Source organism: Patagioenas fasciata, chromosome 12, assembly GCF_037038585.1.
Source record: "Patagioenas fasciata isolate bPatFas1 chromosome 12, bPatFas1.hap1, whole genome shotgun sequence".
NCBI classification, from domain to species: Eukaryota; Metazoa; Chordata; class Aves; order Columbiformes; family Columbidae; genus Patagioenas; species Patagioenas fasciata.
In genome coordinates, this window is record NC_092531.1 from 7,857,954 (window position 1) to 7,882,130 (window position 24,177).

The 24,177-nt window shown below is 39.1% G+C and overlaps 2 protein-coding genes across 2 annotated transcripts in view; one reads left to right on the plus strand and one right to left on the minus strand.

Annotated features, from left to right (window-relative positions):
• Positions 1-4,345, minus strand: part of NRG4 (neuregulin 4) — a 47,461-nt gene extending 43,116 nt beyond the window's left edge. The window contains exon 1 of the mRNA XM_071813788.1: positions 4,254-4,345. The gene's annotated coding sequence lies outside the window, so the exon portion shown is untranslated. The remainder of the gene's footprint in view (positions 1-4,253) is intronic.
• Positions 4,346-4,348: 3 nt separating this feature from the next.
• TMEM266 (transmembrane protein 266) overlaps positions 4,349-24,177 on the plus strand; it is a 64,213-nt gene continuing 44,384 nt past the window's right edge. The window contains exons 1-5 of the mRNA XM_065847913.2: positions 4,349-4,485; positions 5,619-5,718; positions 6,771-6,876; positions 9,076-9,264; positions 20,310-20,464. Of these exons, the coding sequence (XP_065703985.1) occupies positions 6,863-6,876; positions 9,076-9,264; positions 20,310-20,464 (358 nt within the window). The 5' untranslated portion in view covers positions 4,349-4,485; positions 5,619-5,718; positions 6,771-6,862. The remainder of the gene's footprint in view (positions 4,486-5,618; positions 5,719-6,770; positions 6,877-9,075; positions 9,265-20,309; positions 20,465-24,177) is intronic.

Consider the following 24,177-nt stretch of genomic DNA (forward strand, 5'->3'; position numbering starts at 1 on the left):
TGTGTTGAGAACATATTTATGACACAGAACTCTGTCTGTCGACCTGTTACATAGCCCCTGCCCTCTCTCCCCAGTTTCTAGGGGAAGAGATAGCAGACGGAAGGAGCATGAAGGAAGTCTTTTTATAGCCATCCCAAACAGAGCAGCTCCTCCTGTTTCTTAATGTCTGGAAGCACCACATGCTGCACATCTGCAAGCTCCTTGGAAGAGGGTGGGCTGGACTGGGGTCTCTTGGGAATTTGTATTGGGCTGGTCCTCCTCTAAAGGCTTTCTTTCAGCTAGTGTTATTTGTCCTGTAGTCCAAATTGGCAGTACTGAAAAGTTCAAGATTCGACCAATGATCATGATGCATTTGCACAGAGATTATTATCATTTGCGCAAGATAATTTTTATCTTTTTTGGCTCATCTAGACTTCTCTCTAGGAAGTATGAGCTATGCTTATGAATAATGAGACTGTTTATTACATGATTACATGCTCTTTTTTTCCCCAAACAACATTCTGCCTAATTTCAGCATGTAGGATCATCCCACAAGGGGATAGAATTATGGCTGCATGAGCAAGGTCAAATCTGCTCTTTCCTAATTTCTGAATGCCTGATTTTTTCCAATCTAAATAACTTTCCTGTGCTTGAGAGTTTTTGTCCTTTTTGTTAACGAGATGTATTTAAAAACTTTACTGTAGATCCCTCCATAAAAAAAGATGCAAAATTCAATGTCCCTTCTTCGAAATAAAACCTCTGTCTCTTCTACCTCTTTAATTTGCCGGATACTGCATGGGAATGTTAAAGATATGAATGGAATTGAGAATCTGCATCATTAAAATAATATGTATCAAATGTACTTGAGTTGTTAAGGAAGTTAATTTGCTGTTTGTTTTCCGTGTGGTATCTCTGCGTTCACAATCTTTTGACAAATAAAAGAAGTATTCCTTATCCACCTCTACAGAGCTATATAAACAAATACTTTATCAAACTCTTGTCTTAGATGACAGTGAGATTAGGGAGGGTCATTCAATCAAAATAGATTTTACTTTTCTTTAATCACAATGAACCTGTTCACCCATTAGGGGAAAAAGGAGAAAACTGTTTTGTTCAAGCTGAAGTGAAGCAAGCAAGCCCTGGGACCTCTCTTGCAGGAGATTTTCAGGAGTGTGGGTTGCTGGATTTCTGAAGGAAGCAGTTCTGACATATATGACTACTAAAACTTTCTTAATGCAGATGTATGGAGCTGATTAAAATTCTCACAGAGCGGTTAAAACAAAAAAAGCTGCCAGAATTCTCAGTTTGTGATCCCAGGGTTTCAGTTCTTGGAGAAGTGTGACTTGCAAGAGTAGAGATGAGTGATCACATCATGTTCATACTTATTCTCAGGGTGACATCAATGGTGTTAATCACAAAAGCAATTTGGCTAGTCTAATTCACAAGAGCTAAATGTAGCTACTGCTAAATCACGCTTACCCTTTCTCTTTGAAAGCTCCTGGGGTAATGTCTGGTTAGGTGTTTCCCCAACTCCCATTTCAACTTACTCCCACTTTATCTTGTTTTTTTCTGCCTGGCTCTGTGGCCTCCTTAGGATTGTCTAGCAAGAACCTTGATAAGCGTCATTTGCATTTGAGCTGTAGACTGTATAAGATTTTTAATTTACAGGGTGAAATAAGAACATAACTTTTCTATACAAAGGAAACAAGGTTCTGTTTCCTGATGTATACTAGATTCAGAATAAAAAGCTCCAGTATGACACAGTAGGAGAAAAAACACAACACAGAAACCCTTTTTGTTTTCTCCCCTTCCCCAATTTGTTAAGCATTTTCAGGTGGGATGTTTACTCCAGTTGAATATTGCCAATGGCAAGGGTTCAATCTTTGTTTGGAGTATTTCTGATCTAAAGTATTTCTCCACCGTACTGTCTCTATGGCTGTGCCCACAGTCCACTGCCTTACCTCTCAGTTTTGCCAACATGACTATTTTTGCATCTGTATTGTGACCTGTATCAGGAAAGCCATCCTCCTTTAAAAAAAAAAGTGCAGGAAAAGTAAAATCACTTCATTGTTGATTGAAATGCCAAATCAGTGTCCCGGCCCAGCTCCCAGTAATGGCCTGTGTGCAGTGTATGGCTGTGGCATGGGCAGAGGAAGGAGCAGAAGCTGGGGAAGAACACCTAAAACGCGCGTTGCAGCCAACAGCAGCATCTCCTCAAAGTGTCGCCTGTTGCATTTGCTTGGAATGCAAACTGTGAACCTGTCCATGTGTCTAAGCAGCTGCTGGGGAGCTGTGTGGAAGAATCTTTAGTTAGAAGAACGTGCCAGAATCTGGCTCTGTAGCTACTTGTATGTACATAAACTCTGATGTTCCAGTTCACGTCTGTATTTTGTACAGGAGGTTACAACTTCATGATAAGATTCCTCAGAATGTGAGCAAATACAACAAATGGCTCTGAACCATGTGGTATTGACTTCAGCTCAGCTAAATAGGATGCAAGTTAGTAGAGGTTTTGGTGCTATAGGCTTAAATTAATTGATCTTCCTACTTGCTACCCACAATTGGGCCCACTACATTGTGACATGTTTTTTGAAAGATGCTGCTTAAAACGATGCTAAAAGTCATGATTTTCATGCACAAGCGGAGTACAGATTTTGGTTTTTTTTCTTCTTTTAGTTTAGGGTGTATGTACAAGTAACAAACACAATCTCACACATGCTGTACTTTAACATAACTGTTTTTTCGCTTTGTGTTTTTTAAGCTGGACTTTATCTCCTTATTAGCAAGCTACAGCCAAGGTGTGGTGGCTGACAATAGATGGTTGATCTAAACATTAACAAATTAGCTCGGGCAAGATGTGTGCTGAGCAAGGGCAGTAGCATGAACCTTTGCTCAACTGTAGCACATGACCCCACTTACCAACATGTGTGATTCTGAGCAGAACCTGTGGAAACAGTTGCTTGCTAGTGCCTCTGCTAGAGGAGGGGGTGAAAGCAATCGTAAGCAAAGGGTGCTTTGCAAAAGCCTTGACGAGCACTGGCATGTGTAATACCTGTGCAAAACACAGGGGAAAGCTGAAGGGCTTGGAAGGCAAGTATAGTGCTTCTTACGCACTTTGATAGTCTTGCCTCAGAAAGAGCTAGCTCAGTCATCGGGGAGCAGCTTCTTCACCTACTGCAGAGGTGTGCGGAGCTGAGTCAGCTTTGCTGAGATTTGAATTGTGATCCTGCACATTTTAAGCTGGGTTACTAGTCTCCAAACTTAACTCTGTATAGAAAACTTGATGCAGAAATACGCTTCCCATCACATTGCGCTGTCCATACAAGACAGTATGTCAGTCATTTAGTCCTGTGAATGTTTCTGGTTTTTACACCACTTAAAGCTTGCACTAGAAACTTTTTGGGACAATTCTTCCCTTTCTGTCATATCTCATTTTTGAACTAATTCTGTTTAACTTGGGAAACTGTGCTCTTTCTATGGCCATCTCACCTTGAAAACACACCACAGAACAAATAGATTTGCTGAACTGTAACAAAATGGGCATTGCTCATACTCACGTGGCATCTCAGCAGGCACCATGTGCTCTCTGGTCTCAGTTCCAAGAAGTGAAAAAAACCAAAAACAATCAACTCTTGGATCTGTTAACTAATTCCCTCTGATAAGACTGTGAGAGATGAGGCTTTTTTGTGTAGTGAACATTGAGTGAGATAGATGTGGAAAGGACTACATGGAAAAAATTCTACTCAGTGTGGTGGATGGAATACACAGAAGCTACCCTCTGCCTCTTGCCCATCCCTGATCATAGAGAGGAGAGCCACATCGTTACCCTTTGCCTACACTATATCCTATAGGAATGGAAGCAAGAGATAAGTGCACAAGAACGGAATCTCCCTGCTGTTCTTTGTTGCCTTTAAACACAGCTCAGTTGCACAGAAATTTCCTGTGGAAATTTGGAAGTGGTTTATGCTACTATAAAAGTTTTTTTCTTTTTGAAGAAGTTGTGAACATAAGGACAGATGAGGTAGAGTGGATGGAAAGAATATGTTTCTGAAAAATATCCGTGTATGTTAAGACACTTCTGTTGCTTTCATAAAGCCTGAAAAGAAGCATGAATGAATCACAGTCATCTCTTTAGGATATAGATATACACAACCTATTACATCCATTTTGAAGGCTTCAGTTGTGCTGCCCTCTTATTGTACAAATTAACTACTTGTCTTTTTAATCCATTAAATCAACGAATACATTAGTTATCTGCACCAAAAATTACTCACTTTTTTTGCCACTTTTTCTCTTAGGAAGGCTCCACTGAGTCCTCTGGAGACTTGATTCTATCTCCACTCAGGTCTCTTTCCACGTTACTCGTCTCACCTTCCTGAGCGCCGTATGTCATGGTAACAATCCCTCCAGCTAAGGCGGGTTGGACTCTGCTCCCTGTGGAGCCACCGGAGCTATCAGAAGAGCTTGCTTGCTGCCTGGCCGTCAGCTGCTCCTTCAGTCCTGGTGGTGAGCGAACTTTGGTTGTAGAGCTGCCAACTCCAGTAGGAGGGAGCAGGTCTGCCTTATTGGTGTTTCCACTGGTCAGATCTGGTTGAGTTGTAAAACAGAATTCTGTAGGAATGTGAACATATTTCCACCTTAAAAGCAAACAAACAACCTGGGTCTGTATTCTGGAGGGGCAAATATTTCATGTTCATTTCCTGTGTGGAAGAACTGCAGTGTTTCTTGCCCCACTGTTATGACTTAAGTTCCCTCAAAATCTTGAGATTAATCTAAGTCTAAAAACAAGAACTTTTAGAGATCTAGCTGTACCCCCTTTGGGGCTATTAACACTGTACTCTCTCCCAAATAAATGATGAGGTTTTTTATTCTGTTAAGAAATTCCCATATCTGCCTCTGGCTGCCCTCTGAGGACAGTTTCCATCACTTTTACTCCCATTTTCTAAATGAGCTGTATCCCCATTTACCTTTTATTCTCTAGGCCTGAAAATACAGGTATAGCAGGATTATTCGTTTCCTCAGTCTCACAAGGCAGATGCAGTGTGCCTCATGCTTTTACTGTTTTCTTAGACTAAGTGCTTAGCACAATTGATTTGGGTAAAATTTTTCATTTTCTTTTTTTTTTTTTTTTTTTCAAAATGTTGTAAAATGTCAACCCCAAACAAGATGTTAGGGAGCTAACGAGGGTCATAGTTGTATTTTAGTTTTGTTGTGCTGATAGGTGTAACAATTGCTATCATAGGTAGAGGTTTACCAAATCTCTTCAGTATGTGATTTAAACATGCAAAATTTTAGGCAAATGTTTCAGTATTTTGATAACTTATGGCAATAATAAATAAAATAATTCAAGGACTAAGAAAGCCAGGGAAGAGACTCCCATTGATATTGAATGGATGTTGGAATCAAGTCTCTGCTGTATCAAGGAAGGTTTATCTGATAAAAGTTGGCTTCTTACTCTGACTTGAGAAGTATTGCAAGGTTATAGATAAATGGAGTGTATATTCTGAAATATGTGTATCTTGCTGTTTTAAATTCAGTAATTTTTCTTTTCTTCATATGAATAATTAAATTGCTTTTGGCTGATTTATCTACCTGAGGAGGTTGATCACAGTGTAGACCCTTTCTTTTTGCATACCCAGGCACATTATCTGGAAAGTCTGAGAATGCGTTGACTACGTTTTATGTTATAATAGGTTACAAGACATGAAATAAAGCCTTGGAAATGGCTCTACAAAAGATGTAAGTTCAATTTTATTATTTGGTATCAAGTGATTGTTAAGGGTCATACTATTGCCACATTTATACGTCTCCACTGTAAATACTTAACTGATACTAACAATTCGACCTGTAAGTGACGCTAGTATAAAGTCTCGTATAAGAAGCGTTTTTCCTTATAATGAAATTTTTTTGTGTTATTGTCAGTAATATTCTGATTTGCAAATGACTATTTGTGTTTAGTTAAAATAAGAGTATATTTTTATGTTACTTTAAAAAAATTATTTAGCATGTAATCTTGATAGTGGCTTTACAAAGCCTCTCATGATAGCTTTTTCTAAGAATTTTTGTTTCTTTTATGGTATTCTCCAGTTTATATTGTATTTTTCCAGCTACCAAAACCAGTGTATCACTAGGTTTCATTCTCACAAGCTTGTCCTCTTCCATTCTGGTTGCCATGTGTTGGTCCAGGTACAACACAAATGAAGTGTTTTGCTACAAGCGAATGTGGTGCAGTTTCCAAATGTGTTAATGGGTTTTGTTGATCAAAATATCATCTTGATAACAGCCCATGCAGAATGTTTGACAACATGAATTAATGCTTGGAAGAAAGTTTCTAAAGTAGCAAAGGAAGTCAGGAACACAGTTCAAATTGGAAAATGGAGAACAAAACTTTGTTGACAAAGCTAATGCTCATCTCTATTAAGTATGTTAAATTGTTAAACAATCAAACAAAAAAACCATGGTTGTCTTCCAATAGAATTTGCACTCCTGAAGCTTTGAGCTCTGCGCTCTGATCTTGATTATCTTTGTCAAGAATCTAGTGGTTTCAAGCAAGACCCGTGTTCTTATAGAAGTGTATATATAAGCAGGTGCCCATGTGTATAAGTAAATGCACTGTAACTGTACAGCTTCCATAATACGGAGGAATTAACCTGGAATAAAACTACTTTGAAAAGGAATCATGGGGAGAAATAAAATTATTAGGCAAACTCACAACATAACATTAAACATCAGTGCAGCCCTTTGAAGTTCTTTCAGCTGTTTTTTTGATAACTTTGTTTTGTTTCTCACAGAGACCTAATCTTGGAAGGCTAGAACTCCTGTGCAGAGCAGCTGCAATTAGGTAAACACAGGGACCATTGCAGATTCAGTTGCATCCTCCAACATGACCAATTCTCAGTAAGTACCTTGTGAGCATAGCTATAACTTATTTTAAATAGAAGGAAACAGGTTGTGACCTTTAGGAGAATGATGTGACATCAAGAGGGTTTTTTCAACATTACTGGAAGGAAAAGTTGGTATTTTGAAGAGTAAGTAGTAGGATTTAGTGAGATGTCTGAAGAGCGTGAATTAGTAGAAAAATCATGAATGCTGTAAGCATATCTGATGTTTTACTAACAGCCAGTGGCTGTTAGATCCATTTGCCTTTTCTCTTTCTTTTTTCTTTCCTCCCACCAAACCTGTCCCAAAGCCCTTTGCAAACACTAGTCTGTTGGTTTGTCTGGTTTTCTTTTCAGACAAGTCAGACAATGTTTGTCATTTAGTCTGTCTAAGAATAGAGAAGGTAAATAATTTTGGGAGAGGGAAGGCTGCACTAACCTATTTCCTTTTTCCTTTATAATACTGGAAATTGGATCATTGTATGCCCTTTCATGCAAAACTGAGCCAACTTGGACTTGTAAATGTCCACAGGATGCAACTAAAGGTGAAAATCAAAGAAAGACGTTTCTTGCAAAAATTAGCTCCTCCCTCTGAGCTTCTGATTTGAGATTGTTTACAGAGGAATACAGTTCTGTTGAAATGAAAGAATCTCATTACTTTCCATTATTAGTTAGACAAAGAATAAAATAATCCTTTAGGTTGTTCAGATAGTACTTCCTTTCACCTCTGCTTTCTGCCATAGCATGACACAGTTGCATTTACCTGCCAAGTACTTGAGATATAACAACATTTTCCAGTTTATAAGTTCCTTTCTTGTGTAACGCTGGCAGCAGTTAGTTTCTTTTAATTTAGGAATAATGTTTTCTGTCTGAAAGAATTAGTCTAACAGTTAGGCTTTGACCAATAGAATCTTTCTCTACCACGCAGAAATTTAGTTTCTTCACCCACATCCTTGGACTTACAAGTTATCTGAGTTAAGAACTCTTCTAAGTTATTCTTCTTTTTTCTGGAAAAATAATCAACTGTTATTCAGGTTGCTTGAATAGCTGGAAGATTTTAATAAGCTTCTTTAAAACAAAATCACCAATGCAGCTTTTACAGTCAAATACCAGAAGAAGGTTGGGCGCTAAGCGCTTCTTAACTATATCCCTGAAGAAAAAGTATATCTTCACACCCACTGTTGAAAACCTCTGACAAGTAGCCTGAGATTTCTTCGGAAGTTAACAAGCTCCCCTGGATAAAAGCAAGAGAAGTTTATGTGTGCAGCTCCTCTGAACAAAATGGAGCAAGCAGCTTTAACTGGGTACTGTGAAGGATCAATCCCTGCTGGGGGCTGGCACGCAAGCTCTCTCTTACTATGAATTCATCCTTCACATGCACGGGATAATATGCTGACAAAGTTTGGGTTTCTAGATAAGTATCTTCTTGTAAATGTGGAAGACATATACATAGACAACCTCTGCTTTTACCTGCATGGAGTTCCCATTAATGTTAGCAGGGTGGTAGAAGAATACACGTTCAGATTTAGAAGCTGTACAAAAGATAGGTAAGGTAATCTTTATAGAAGAGTCCATAATTCTTCTGAATCCTTTTTCTCCTTTCTATATTATGTTGAAATAACTTGTAACAGAATAATCCTTTCTAGTTGAATGAAACAGTCACCACACATCAAGACTATTTGATTATTGGCTCACTGTGGAAGAGAGGTCAAACTGCATCCATTAATTAACAATTGATCTGTCTATAATGATTAATAAGCTTAGCTGTTGATTGCTCACTGATCTAATTTACAAAGCAGTGAGTTTTTAGTTGTCATAGTTACATGCCATCTTTGGTTTTGCACCAATATTTTGCTTTGGGGTTCATACATTGTTTCCGTGCTTGTTTGTTTGTTTATAACACATCTAGTTATATTTAGTACTTTTGAAACAGACTCCATAGAGTGAAATGCTGTTCTTCCTTGTCTGTGAGGTTTCCGTTGATTACAGTGGGGTCTACAAAAGACAAGTTCGGAGAGATTTGGTCTGTCCCCTGAATGAGGACACTTCCCTCAATGGCCTTGCAAAGGCCTTTCAAGTTGCTGTCTTTTTAGGACTCTGTGAAATTCTTGTCTGTAGCTTATTTTTACTTGGTTGCTTTTTAACTTATTTATATTTGTTTATATGTCATGTGTGTGTAGAGAGAGAGGGGTTTTCATTTTGCTTATTATGTTTTCAGGCCTACAATAGAGGGCGGTGTTTCAGAAGTTGAGATAATTTCACAACAAGTGGAAGAAGAGACCAAAAGCATTGCTCCTGTACAGCTTGTTAATTTTGCTTATCGAGACCTACCTTTAGCTGCACTTGATCTGTCTGTGGCTGGGTCCCAGCTTTTGTCGAATTTGGATGAAGAGTACCAAAGAGAAGGGTAAGTACAAAGGGCATAATTTTGTTTTATAGTTTTAGGTTATAGGAATTTCATGGCCTGTAAAAAAGAAAACCCTGAGTTGGAGAAGTGCAGCCAGTTGTCCTCAAACTCTTGGTTAAAACCATCATCACAAGATGGAAGTGACCTTTTCTAATATTACTAATCTGTGCTGGTTTGGGGCTCTTTACAGTCAGGGACAACTGGACCAAGCACCTGGCCTGTCAGACAAGCAGAATGGCCCTGCTGAAAGCTATTTGTGAAAGGTGTTTCAGGATAACGGAGGAATGACTACTGTGATTCTTGTACATAGTTGTATATATCCTGACAGAGATAATGACATAGTGCTGCAGATTCCTAGACAGATAGTGTACTTTTCACAGAATAATTTGAATTGAGTAGTTTGCTTATGTGAGAACATTGGCTTTGGTAATGTCTATGTGTATTACTACTGTTTTCATGGAACAACTGTTCCAGTTTTATTGGAATAGAATATCTTAATCTGTTTATAACGTTTGCCCAAACATAAGCCAGAGTCAGATTACATAGCTCTGTTGTCCTACAGGACATTAGAAGTCATCCTTATGCCTGGTAGGCTTGAAGTCACGGTAGGTGGACAACAGTAGTAAATTTTTTATGAAAGATTTGGGTCAACTGGAGAGAATCTAAAGGGAAGGCAGTGAGAATGGTCAGAGGCTCACAAAACCTGCCATGAAGTACTGATTGAAATAACTGTTTGTGTTTCACGTGAGGAAGAGACTTTCAGAGGAACTTCTAAGAGGCTTCAGTAAGGAAGAGAAGAGCCTGTTATCCGTCTCCATGACTGTTAGGACAAGAAGTAAAAAGCTTGAATTGTAGCTAAGAAGAGAATAATGATAGGGTAGCGAATTTCTGGTGCAGACTACTAGTGTGTATGGGGAGGAGGGGAACAGAGTAGCAATCACTAGATGTCTTTAAGATGATGCATTTGTCAGGAATGGCCACGCTATAGTTTAACATCCCTTGGAACAGAGATTAGTTGAGTGTTTGTGCCTAGACCCTCTGATTCTGTGATTACTGTTGCACTGAACACATCTATACTCCACTGTCAGTAAGATCCATCTAGAAGCACTTCACAGTAAGTCATATAGACCTCTCATTGATGAAGACATTAAAAAGCATTATATAAGCCTTCATTTATTAACAGCTGAACGTGTATTAACCTATGCTCAGGAATCAGCAGAGAAACCTGCTTGATCTCTGCTCAGCAGGTATTCTGTATGATAGTCAGGAAGCAGTATGTGGGGAAGGCTCTTGGCTTTAATTTCTTTCCAAATTGGACTTTATGAGACGTCTCCAGAAAATTGTTACTCCAAACAAGGGGAAATATGTTTCAAGTAGGTTATATAAGTATGGTACAACTGTAACATAAAACACCCAGCATAGCGAAAGAGGCACTTGAAAATTAATTTGAGTGTGCAGGTGTAACCCTCAGGCTATTTTGATGCCAAGTAAGTACTGGTTTAGTTCAAATACACATTTTTTAGATTTTTGTCATCTGAAACAATTCTTCATTGTGCCAAAGTGCACAGAACTCTCATTGTAACCATTTGAGCAGCTTTGCAGTTTTAAGCATGGAAATAGACTTGTCATTATTTTCCTCAGCAGAGATCTGTTGCTTCACAGACTTCTTTTGTGGCTTTATCAGTCTGAACACAAATAAGCAGATGCCATCCAGACCTCCTAGCTGTAGAGTGGATTCTCTGAAGAAAATTCAGAGCTTTAGTTTGTATGTCTGAGTATGTTCAGCTGAGTCCCAGGACTACATCTGACTTGTGAGAATGGCAGCTTCTGCCTTTCAGAAGCAATGACTGCAACCAATGATGGCTGAAATTTAGGAGCAGAGGTGAGCTCAAGAAACCCAGCAGCGAGACTGAAATCTGGTCTCCATACCACCTCATGCCTTGTTTCAAAATATGTCTGGTTTTATGAATGTAGTGTAATTTCTTTCTCATGGCCTTGTTAGAATGTGGCTGTTTTCCACCTGAGTAAGGAGATAGGGTGGGTCAGATCAATTTGGTACAGAAACTGCTACTTATATCTACCTCACGTATGAAGAGATTGGATGTGGGAAGGGCAGCACCGGTGGTGGCAGAAAATGTCAAAGTCCTGTAGTTTCTGCCAGCATCCATATTCGTAACTGTGAAGCTCTGTTATCCCAGTGCTTTCATACAGGTTGCAGGTGGAGATACCAGAAGACACTGCTAACACCAGTCTCCCTTTGCCACAGACTCCAAGTGTTACCATTGGTATACTTTTCCCTGAGAATTTCAGGGAAAGTGCCAACCTGTATGACCTGCATATGTTCTGTATGGCTTTGTTGTACCAGATCTGTAGCTGATCTAGGCGAGTTGTAGTCGTTCTTAGTGCAAGGCTCTGCAACAGGAAGGTCTGGCACAGCCCTTTGCTTGGAAAACACTGGATTGTTGTTAAAAGCTGCATCTGTCCATGACCTTGTGGTTTTGAATGTAATTGTCCACAGTTCCTAGTTCCTGATGTGGGTTGTCACACTTCATCACTAGTTAGTCTCCATCTCTATGCACAGAGCAACAAGAAAGACACCAGACTAGAGGTGAATGATTTAATGGCCTTGCTGTGTGCACCCCTAGGCTTTCCTCTTACTTCCTTCGTTAAGGCCAGAAGGTGTTCAGGGTCCAAGCACAAGCACAAATTTAACCTGTTTGCTAACTAGGGGAGCTTTTTGTTTTGTCTGAGATGATTTTTCTCTCAATAAACCTGATATTAATAGGCAACCAGCACTAGGTGGGTCGTAGCTCAGCCCTCTTTTTGTGCCTGGAAACTCTCAGATGGCAACAGACTAGCTATCTCTCCCATGAGAAATGAAAAAAAAATAAAAGGAAAAGCAAAGAGAAAGGAAAATTATGGTCTGTCTTTTGTTAGACAAACCATATGTAAACTGACATTCACATGGCTTTAAAGATACTGGAAAAGAAATATTATTTTATGGTGTTTGATAGGTCTTTGCTCTATCATATAAAATGCTCAGGGTAATCAGTTCCTATCCGTCAGTGTTGAAGGAATTTTGTGGACAGTTTGAGCATTTTTTGTCAGAAATTCAGTTTACAATGCTGATTGCTGTGCTAAGCAACAAAGAAAGGACTGCAGATTAGACGGTGCATTAAGCCTGTCCCTGAAGTACACCTGTGAGTAGTGAAAGGGTAATCAGGCAGGAAAAACCTTTCTGCTCTCCCAGAAACCTTCAAACAAAGCACAAAATGTGTTGTCTTCTAATGCTGGTTGAGCAAAACTTCCCTCTGTAGACTTCTCAAACAGGGAAAGTATGAAGATTTACATGATGGAAATTGGTTAAGTTGGATGGAATCTGCATTGCAAATATTCTCACTCATTAATCACGTGAGTGATGGTGACATGAGTGTGATGTTCGTTGTTTATTAGTGCTGCTGATCTGCCTTGCAGTTCGCTTGTTAGAATCACCCTTAGATATCGCTGCTGTGCACTGTACTCAAACATTGCAGAAATCATTGAGACATAGGCTGGTGACACGTGTATGAGAAATAAATTTAATCAAAAAATGTACCTTGGATGCAAAGGACATCATGTGGTATACACTTCTAACATATCTGTAATAGGTTAGGTAATACTTGTGTACAAAAAGCAACAGCAAAGTTGCTGATTTTCTTCATGTCTGTGAATTTATTGGAGAGGCTGTGTCTGCATTGAACTAGGTTTGCATGAAAAGAATATGTAAACATTTCTTTAAGGAGACTAATCACCCAGAACGCTAAGGAGATTTTTAAATGTTAATCTTAGCTTTAAGAGCCACTCTTGATTTCTTTTTTTCTAATCAAGTATTCTGTTTTCCAAAAATGACTTTCTCTCTTCTGTTTTTGCATCAGTGACCAATAAAAATGAGGCGGAATAGTTGGAAAATTAACAATATGCAGGAAGCAGTACATGTGTGCTAAAGACAAGCAGGGATTGGGAAAAACTCTCCTTCCTGTATCTTCCTTAAGTTCCAATTAAGACGTATCATTTGTAATAAGTTATAAAGGAATTTACAGACAGTTGCACGACAGGTTGGATTTTTTTTCTTTTTTTGGATACGCGGTTAGGTAAAGATCTGTGTTTAATGGGGGTGGGAACACAGGGAGAGAGATACACCAACTTTAAATTATTTGTTGTATTTGTTTTAGATTGCAGCTCTTGAATTTTCATATGTTAAATATGAAACATGAAGGTGCTTTCAAATACTGTGTTTTACATCAAGAGCTGTAAAGGTTGGGAGTTCATGCGGTTAATGTGACTCACTTGACATTAGCTGTAAATAGTCATGCCATTGTAATTGAATCATTTATGATCATCTGTTCATAGCCTTAGATTTGTTTGGTCACAGCCAGGCAGTGCATTAAACAGTAGGAATATCTGAAAAATTAAAGCTGCAGGAAGGGATAGAGAGAGATTATAAGGAAGGGAAACCAAAACTGAACAGAGAACAGAGATGTACAGAGCCATGAGCTTTTCATTTTAAACTGGTTGCAAGCCTTCACTGATGAATGTATTCACCCATCCTGGGAGAAAAGGATGTCTGTTCCTTCAGTCTGTCTTCTGTAATTGCATCAAGTGGATGCCATTATTTCTGATTTTTTTATTCATCCTCCACTTTTTATTTTGATCTCTTTGAGGTATTTTACTTGTGTTTCTACAAAACTTAAAGGTGCTTTAGCTAAAAGAACTCAAATGGATGACGTTTTCATATTTCTTTTGTTTTCTGCTTTTCTTGTCTTTATCTGGCAGCATAATTAAGGAACCCTCCCTTTTCTGAAAAGTTCTGTGCAGCTCATGGAGATCCTGGAGCACATCATGTTGATACATGTGAATAATGAGGTCCAAGCTCCAGATGAAGTGCAAAGGTTTTGGAGGACAGGACTATTTCATGTAGGGAACAGGCTCCTTGTATTTACAAAAGTTACTTTATTTTTAGCTGCCAACCACAGTCTGAATCAAAAAAGATGGCGTAAAATCTTAATAGCAAAATACAGTGAATGAGACTGTGGAGCTGATTTGTTCTTTGTGCAGTACTATATCGCTGCTACTCGCAGTGCTCTGGTCCAAAACTAAGAACTGCACTGCAGCAGAAAACGAGCATTCAGCATAACAGAACCTGTGGGGTGAATACAGGAAATTTTGGGCTATGTTACAGGGATGTTCAGTGCTTTAGAAACTTCTTTTTCTGTACAGATCCTTTTAAGTATTTATCTTTGTAAATACTGTTTTCTGGAATAGCTCATTACTGTGTTTATCCTAGTGCCTAAATCCTCTGAGCGTGTCCCTCGAATGTTTTTTATCGGTAGCACCAATTGGCAGAGGGAGTGCCAATATAAGTCAAAAAAATAGAAATTTTTTAGCTCAGTGATTTCTCAGACTTCTTTGGCTTGTAGATATTTTGCTATTTTTCAACAGAACTTGCTTTTCCTGGGCACTTCTTGTGAGTAGAACTGTAGTAGATGTAGCCCACAGTCCACTGCTTGCAAAGCTCTTTATTGGAGAGTGGAAGTGATATGGGTCTAATTTATCTGGCTTAAGGCTGGAATTAATTGTTGAAGTTGGAGAAGATAAGGCTTGGTGCAAAAATTGAAAGATGGATAAGCAATTGGACAAAGGAGAAATGTGGAAAAAAGCAATATTAGTCTGGAAGGAGTGTCCCTGAAAAGGTCAGCTAAATACTGAGCAGCAGTCTAAATGCAAATCAGATGGTAGGATTCATTAGGGAAGGAGTAGAGGATAAAAGAGAAGGCATTGTTGTGCCTGTCTATATATCCAAGCTTTTCCCATGTCTTGAACACGAGTGTAGTTCTGCTCTCTCTCAAAAAGGATATGGCAGATATAATGGAACTGGAAAATATTCAAAGGAAAGCAGTGATTAAAGAAGTGATACAGCTTCCGTTGGAGATTCCTATGTAAGGTGTGGTCCTTCTGCCTGAGAAGAGAAGGCTGTTGGAAGCTTTGAGATTACAAAACCTGGGACACAGAGGTTAAAATAAGGTTTGGCACCCCCACACAACTCCCAATACAGGTGCTAGGGTACATTAAGAGATTAAGACCGAGTTCAAAACAAACAAAAAGAGGTTGTTGCTCTTTGCACAGAGGACAGTAGCTGCACGGAACTACTTCCTAAAGGATGTGTGGCTGCTGATATCTTATCTAGCCTTAGAGGGAGGTTGGACAAGTTTGTGGGAGACAAATTCACTGAAGGTTACTAAGTAGAATCTGAGAAACCACATCTCTCAGGAAGTCACCAAGTTGAAAATAGTCAGATACTGTGAGAGTTTTAAGGCAAAGTATTATATATTTGCTGTGTTTATACTCATCTTGAGACATCTGCTCACAGTCACTATTGGAGACAAGATACTAAGCCTTTGTTTTGACCTAGTATGACTGTTCTTACATTTCTTAAGGGTTGGTTTTGAGCGTAATGTTAATATTTTGCTGAAGACCTTAGCATAAAAAGGAAAAGCCCAATAAGCAATTTTCTAATGTGAGGAGTAATATACCAGGTAATCACAGGATGTCTGTGAGCAAGCGGTGTGATATACGCTTATAAAGAGGGCACAAATGATCCAGAAAGCATCAAGTACTTCAAGTAGAGCCCAGAAGCATTCATGCAATTAAATAAGTATCCAAAATATTATGTACCGCTCCAGTTGTCTGAATTCACATGCAGAAGGGACTACCAGGACAGTTATAGAAACTGAGTGTCTGTTTTACAAAAAGCGTGTCTGTTTTACAAAAAGCGTCAATTAAAGGAGGGGATGCTATTGCTGTGTATAAATGCATCGTGGACAAAATGCAAGCAAGGGAAAAGAGCTAATCAAGCTAAAGAACAATATTGGCACAAGAGCAAATATTTATAAACTGGCCATGTGTGAGTTTAGGCAGAAAACTGAGGGAATCTTTCTTGCCATTTGAGCACCAGAGGTTTGCAGCAGTCTTCCAAGTGTAATGGGCTTAGAAATAGTGAAACTTTTAGGAGAAAAAAAGGATGGGGGTTCTTTCAATATTTAAACTTGTGTAGTTAAATTAAGCTTGTAGAAGTCCAGGCAAGGGGTGCGGAACTCATCTGCTCCTTGGAGCTGCTCAAGGCCTCCAGCTGCTCCCTGTCGCCTGCTGTGAGGCTCTGCTGTCTGGTTTGTCTCAGCCAGATTTTGTGCTGTTACTTGGCCTTTTTGTGTTCCTGGCACTTCCTGACCATGGCCTTCCTGCTCCTTCAGATAGTGATTTGGATCTTATCCATCCTTCTGTTTTCTGATCATAGCCATCTTGTGAGATGCAAACACTTGCTTCTTAGCCAAAAAAAAAGGCAGGATAAGGTATGATGCAGGTTTTGGGGTGTTTGTTTGCAAGACCAGAAAATAGAAACAGTGACAGCTGTTAACAGCTTGAAAAAAATTGTTTGTAGTGGTTCCTTACCAAATAAATGTTAAACCTTTCCCAGTTTTGCCTTATGTTCTTTTTTCCAAGCTGTTTATTAACAAAACTAGCAGTGATGATGACAGATTGGTTTTCCACAAAGCCATGTGTGAAAGTATCTTTAAAAAGAATTACCCCTGGTAAAATTCCACTAAATATATTTTAATGCCTCATAACAAAACTTTACATCCCTGTATCACCATCAGCCAAGAAATTCCCACGCTAGTACATTTATTTACATCATCCAGGCATTGTAAGAAAGGTAAATAGTATTCCTATGGCAGCAACAGAGTAACTGAGGTACCTCATAAGTCTGTTTGAAATCTCGCAGTAAAGTTGTCCTCGGTCATGCTTTACTTTGTAGAATCATAGAACAGTTTGGGTTGGAAAGGACCTTCAAAGCTCATCTAGTTCAACCCCTGCCATGAGCAGGGACATCTTCACCAGCTCAGGTTGCTCAGAGCCCTGTCCAGCCTGGCCTGGGATGTCTCCAGGGATGGTTCATCTACCACCTCTCTGGCCAACCTGGGCCAGGCTCTCACCACACTCAGTGTAATTTGTGTCTATATCGTGCATGCCATCCACAGATAACATGGTCAGGACACCAAAAGAAGTTGTACTTGTTCTCTGAACAAAATAGGACGCTTTTTGTCTGGAGTGAGGGGGAAAGTGTTTTACTTGTATATGGTTAGTATGTAATCCCTGTTGAATGCATGAGCCCCTTACACATCAGCCAGGAGAGATACTACTCTACTATAACAGGTTACAGGGCTGAAGAAGATGAGAGTCAGTATGGTTAGCATGTCAACAGTTGTATCTAAAATACATTTCTAGTAGGATTATAGTTCCTTTTAGTATTTATCTTTTACAAGAGGTAAGAAGTGAAAAACAAAACAATAACAAAAAAGACCAAAATAATAACAACAACAAAAATAACCCCAGCAAACCAAAAAGCAGCAACCAAAGGCAAGATCAGAACTCTATAGTAGTGTAGAAGTAGCAGGGAGTGATGTAACTGAACAGCACCCAGGAAAGCAAACATCCAGTACTCCTGTTAGAGCACAGTGTGATTGTTAAGGTCAGTGGATTCGGAGGATTTGGGAGAAGGTCTGGGAAGAGGTCTGCTAGACAGTGAGGTGAAGAGGCCAGTCACTGTCCTTTCACAGGACACCTGGTGAACAAATGCCCCTTGGTGTAATCAATTAAGATGTGAAGCTGGAGATGTTTTTTTTAGTGCTTAAATTTCGCATACTTTTGTGTCTTTGAAATCAATTTATATATTTTATGAGTGATATCTAGGTGTGAATCTGGTGATCTGCACTTGACCTGTTGATTGCTTTTCCTATTGTAAGCTGTTACTTTCATTCATAAGCTTTTTGGAATCAGTGGAATATTAGTATTGCACAGACAGAATAAGTCCACATTCTTTAGCACTCTATAAGTAATGATTAGTTTGAGTTATGATTATTGTGGCTGTATGTAATGTGCCGAGTATCACAGCTGATTTATTCTTAGTGGTACATTAGCTAGATTTTAAAATGTTGACTACGTAGAGCTTTTAAAGAAATGTTCTTAGGCCCTCTACTGATCATTCTGGGAATACAAAAGAGTGAACACTGCACTGCAGAATTAAAATGCTGGCAAAATGGGTCTTCTTGGGAAAGGGAAGATAAATGTAGAGAGACTGGAACTAAGAACTGTCTTATTTAAAGAGGACTATTTCCTAGCATTATTTTTAGAAAACTCTAAGAAAACAAAACAGCTATGATGACCACCACCACCAAACCCCACAACAAAATAACACAGTAAAGTTATCCAGTTTTGAGATAATGTGAAATGAAATCTATTAAAAGATCAAGTTTTCAAAAAGGCCCTATCTCAATGCTGTTTTTCCCTTATGTTTTAAAAATACTGATTTAAAATCTAGTGCATTCTGTACTCAGACTAGAACCATAACAAAGTTAAACCAAGGGCAAGTTCCTGATATTAATGCTTATCCAATCTTCTTTGAAGTTTTAAGAGTCAATTGAGGAGATCTTTTACAGCCAGGTAATCAAGCAATCTGAGTACAAGTATTTAGTTGATATGCTTAATTTTGAGAAGATGCTTGAAAGTGTCAAGTCTCAGAGCATTGCTTAGCACTCCGTCATTTTTACATGTGGGTATGTCAAAGAATGTTTTGCTATGTTTTTCCAAGTATTTGATTATAACATGCGTTATTGACTCTAGGGCCGTTTATTTGGAATTGATCAGTATCATCTTATTTTTCGTATACCATTGATTTCTGTCTATTGATATTTTGGTTCAGACAGTGCAATTACTGCACCACACTTCCGTATGCTTGCAGCTTCTTAAACCCTAGTTAATAAGTCATGTCAGCTCTTTATTAGCTAATGTTTATTTACAGTGGTTTGAAAATATGAAGTGTCAGGCAAGCATCAGAACTTTCAGAGGTGGGCCAGTGCAAGAACATTACAAAACACTATGATGAGAAATGATACAGTACTGCATTGAAATGAAACTATGGGGGGATTGTAGGAGAAAAAAAGTATCAGGATGGGCTTCATGCTTCTGAAATCCATGCTACTGATATTCTTATTACAAATATTTTCAAAATATGTTTTTTTTAACAACCCACTTGACAATGTGTATCTGCATTAGCAGGGTACTGGTACAACATTTACTGATTTGTCAACTTCCCTCCAGACTTCTGGTCCTTGTGGTCTCCTCACAGCACAGCTTCCTTCATCTTGCCTGAACCTTCTTTTTCCTTGATGAAAAGGTGACCTCATCTAAACTAGGTTTGGGAGCTGCCCCTGGTGTATGGTTTCCCCAAATCTGTGCTACCCCAAACTCTGGGAAAGTCCATGTTGGCTTGATCCACACACAGATTGGTGAGAGTCAGACAGACAAGCTAGGCAGCCTGGGCCAGTTGCTTGATGCTTTGCTAGTGTAGATGTAGCTGTGCAGTCACTGAGCTTATTCATTGGTGCTTTCCAGATTCCTATTGCTTTTTTCCATTATGTCATGGACTGCTTGTTGCAAACCAAATTGGCAGCTCTTATGTGATTTGTCTCATAATAGAAGAGGGATAAAGGTGCATGACCGTGAAATTCAATAGCAGACAAATTCTTAAAAAACATCATTAGTTTCTGACCTAATAACAGAGTCCTGATATGCCTCAGTACTCACAGATAAGTGAATACAGCATGTTTGTCAAAATAAAAACACATGAAAAATAGTAAGACAGGAAGAAATTAGAAAAGTATGTATGATAACTAGGTTTGCCTTTCTTATTGCATTGGAAGGCACTTGAACACCAGCATGCTCCAGAGGGTTGGAGACACACACAAGATGCCCAGGGGGAAGTTTTTTGTGAAGTGTTTTTCTTGGTAAGGAAACCAATAAAACTGAGTTTTGCAAAGGCTTTGTACTTTATTGCTGAGTGTGTCCATAACAGCAGAACTTGTCGTTTTGAGTTCACTGCTCTTTAGCTCTCTTCCATTTTCACTTCTTCTTCTTTTCTTTTCTTGTTTTTCCTCTTGATTTTGTTTCCTTAGATCTAACTGGCTAAAACCGTGCTGTGGGAGACGAGCAGCTGTGTGGCAGGTATTTTTGCTCAGTGCAAGTCTCAACAGTTTCCTGGTAGCCTGTGTAGTATTGGTGGTGATTCTTCTGACTCTGGAACTCCTAATAGATATAAAGCTTCTCCAGTGTGAGTAGGAGGATTTTTTGGTTTGTTTTGTTTTTGTTTTTTAATTTTGATGAAATAAAGGCTTAACTTGCTGGGAGGTTTTTGAAACGGGGAGGATGGTGGGGCTTTGTTTTTCCCCCCAATCATTTAAATGATTACTAGGCTAGCTAAGAAACGTGTTGTTGTGGAACCCTGGTATAGTGAAGTCAGTCTCTTCCTTATTTTGCTGACCAAATTCATAATAGGACAAATTTTCAAAAGACAAAAGCTGAGTGTACATGCAGAGATCCACACATATTGTTATTAGTGCTTGAAAAGGTTTGTCCTTTACAGACACATTCTGTAAACACAGAAAAAAGATCTTTTGTTCATCATTAATCTTTGATACTTTTCACATGCATGTGAATAGATAGAAGTTATGAAATTCCTAGAGTATTTGATGCTGTCTCTATTATTCTACTGAAGTGGGTAGGAGTTGGAATTATGATTTTCTATCTTGTAATGATGGTAGATATTTTCATTCTACTTTGCTAATACACTGGAAGTCAAACAGTAGGTTAAATGGAGTTTTGTTTTATCTGAATTCACTCTACACAGGTTCCACAGTGGAAATTTTAATGCTGTCATTTTGCTTCTTAATGAATCTTTTCTTTTTTCTCCCCCCTATTGATCTTTTCCTCCATTCCTTTTTTTTTTTTTTAATTTCTTTTATTTCTTTTATGCTACAAAGCTGATATGAACACAAGTGCCCCCTGCATTCTTCCCTGTGCTAACTGTTGAAAAGCAGCCTCTAGCATCTCTGTAGCATCTCAGATATGTTGAAATGGCAGTGATGGGGTTCAGACAATCCCATGAATGCAAGAATACGTAGCATGAAAGAGTCATGGTCTGATATCCTCTATGGCAACTTTAAACTGAGGAAACAAGCTTTTTATTCTGTTGAAGTCCTTTTCTTTTTGTGATTGATCGATTTGTATTAGTGGTGTTAGATTTCACTGTAAAGATTTAGGTGTATTGCAACTGTATTAAGATTACTTTAGGGGACTTTATTGCTAATTGCTGTCTTTCCACACTGTTGCTCACCTTTTACACCCCTGTCTGTCTGTACTTCGCATATTGTTCTGAACATGACCACTCAGATACAGTTGCTATTTTCTGCAGTCTCTGGTGATTTACCATTTTGGATAAGGAAGCCCAGAATTTGGACAAGTCTGATGCCTTCAAAAAAAGTCAGGAGTGCTAGTTATAAGTCCTTAAAAATGGAATTAGGAAGAAGCTTTCAACATTATTTATTGAGGTGCCACATCTTCCTGTTTATGTACAGAAATGTTGCTTCCTTTAGAGCCAAAGAGTTTAAAAACTGTTTCAGTTAATTTCTCTTTGATTTTTTTAATGCAGTTTTGGAGACTCTTCACTGGAAGCACCTGCTTTCTTACCATTTATTTTCTGAAGAATCTTCTAAAGTGACTTTATTTTCGGGATCATTCCTCCTCTACGTGTCTAGTGCATGTGATACTCTTGAAAGCTCTGCAGCTATCACCTTGTGTGTCACCTATAGGTGTGTGGTTGAACTGGGTGATTTCACTGTTGAGAAGCTGCCCCTGCCTGGATGGATTTTCTCAGCAGCCAAGAAGGGACCCATTCTGCTCTGTGTCACTACTTTGCATTTTCACTAATGCATAAACCCATCAGACTTCTTGACTTTGTGAAGTTGAATACCTTCTATTTTGTTTTAAATCAGACAAGGGATATCTCGGTGGGGCTCATATAAGTATTGCAGCTGTATCATATGAGGAATGTGTGTCACTTACCTTAAGGTTTTAAAAAGCCATTAGGCTATAATTATATTTTTCAAAAATGTAATTACAGTTTTCAATGATTCCTTATTCAGTATGAAATCAACCAGTGCATTAGGGTATGTTGCAGCACATCACTGCCGATTTTGTTCATAATAATAACTGCTAATCCACATTATAGACTATAATTACTTGGAAGCCTCTCTTTTTTTTTTTTTTTCGCTCCCATACATAAAACTGTCAGTGTCAGTAATGGAGGCCACATTTGCAAATATGTAGGTCACACATGTGAAAAGGACAGACCTTTCAGAGTATTTTAGCACAAAGCGTATTCATGCCAGACTTAGAAACGCCAGAAAGCAGGGGACATATGATAGGTCTTCTGTTATAGGCCTCTGCCCTATAATCAGCTTCTTCAGTTCCATATTCAAAGCTCTTCACATGCATTAACAAAATAACATCTCAATACCTTGTGATGTTTTGCAAATGCAGAAATAGATGTGTGTTAAGTCACTTGCATGTCATTTCAAAAAAAGAGGGTCATGGCAAGTTCCAACCCCCACTCCTCAGAAATACAGACCATGCTGTCCCTTCCTTGTCTTTGGTAGTTTTGGTGGAAATCAACCCAGGAAATCATCTTAGTCTTGCCCTCCTGCAAACAGCTACAGCAGTTGTGTCTGCAAAAGGCATCGGGCTCTCCTGAGAGCTGTGAAGCTACACTCCTGTCCATGTGGCTGCTGGAGCAGGGCCCTGCTGGAGCACGTGCACAGCTGAGCAAAGGAAATGCCCGTTGCCGTGCAGCCAGACCTGGGCAAGGATGGGCTTGGGGTTTGCCCAAAGCACACAGTGAGCATCTGCTGCTGCTCCTTGCTGCATCAGTCTGGTTTGTATCTGCCAGGAAATCATCAGCAACAACACCGTCAACCGAAAGCAAGTGCTGGTGGCACAAGCTTCTCTAGTGGCCACTCAGGATGTATCCTTCATCCCTCCTCTCCTGGATGGACATTTTGAGACGTCAAAGGGCTGGAGAGGGCGAGGAGGTAGACTGAGTTGGGCCATACTCTACATTTTATACTGAACTACCTTCGTGACTAAAAAGCATCCTGGATTTGCGTTTACTTCTTCCCCATAGCACCAGACCAGCAAACTGTGAAATAAAGCAGAACTTTCTTGCTTTTAGCTACAATTTTGGGAAAAAAGTGTTATGAGTAAAACAAATGTGAAATTCTCTTCCAGCTAAAAGTAGAAGCTGAGTAGCTTAAGTGCTTTGCCCTAAACTGAGGCACCACAGAGCAGGGTTGAGCACCTCTTGGAGAAGATCCTTCTCCTGTTTTTGTAGCTTTACGCTGCATTTTTGAAAGGAAGTGGTGTGAAAGACGCAAATACCCAGATTCAGTGTATAAGCTAGTGATTCAGCTCTCGTACAAAAACTTCTTGCTTGGAAGGCTTTTCCAAATTTGCTGTTTTACTGGCAATCTAATAGCACGCTGTCTGGCAGCGTGTCCAGCACTCTGCTGCAGTTGGTGCAGCATCAGAAATTGATCTTCTTCCCAGATTCGTGGCTGCTATCTCTTTTTTGTCCACTAAGGGGCAGCTGGAGCCTTGTGTGTCAATCGACAGCTGTTGGAAAAATAGCTTACAAATAGATTCCATTCCTTGTGCTCTATGCGGCCCTAAAAAGAGAGTGTCTTGAGAAAGATGAATATATTTTGCCCAGTTGTTTCATCTTTAAGCAGTTCTTCTGCCCCAGGTGAGCCTCAGCTGTGAGACACTGTTCCAGTGGCACCCACACTAACAGCTTGCTTTATGTTCTTTATATTCATTACTTCTCTCCCCTTCCCATTTTAATCAGTTTTAATTTTAAAATAAGATACTTTATTTAGTGCATGTTGTCTATGTTCTTAGGACTTAGTTAATTCTGCCACAGTCTTGCATCTC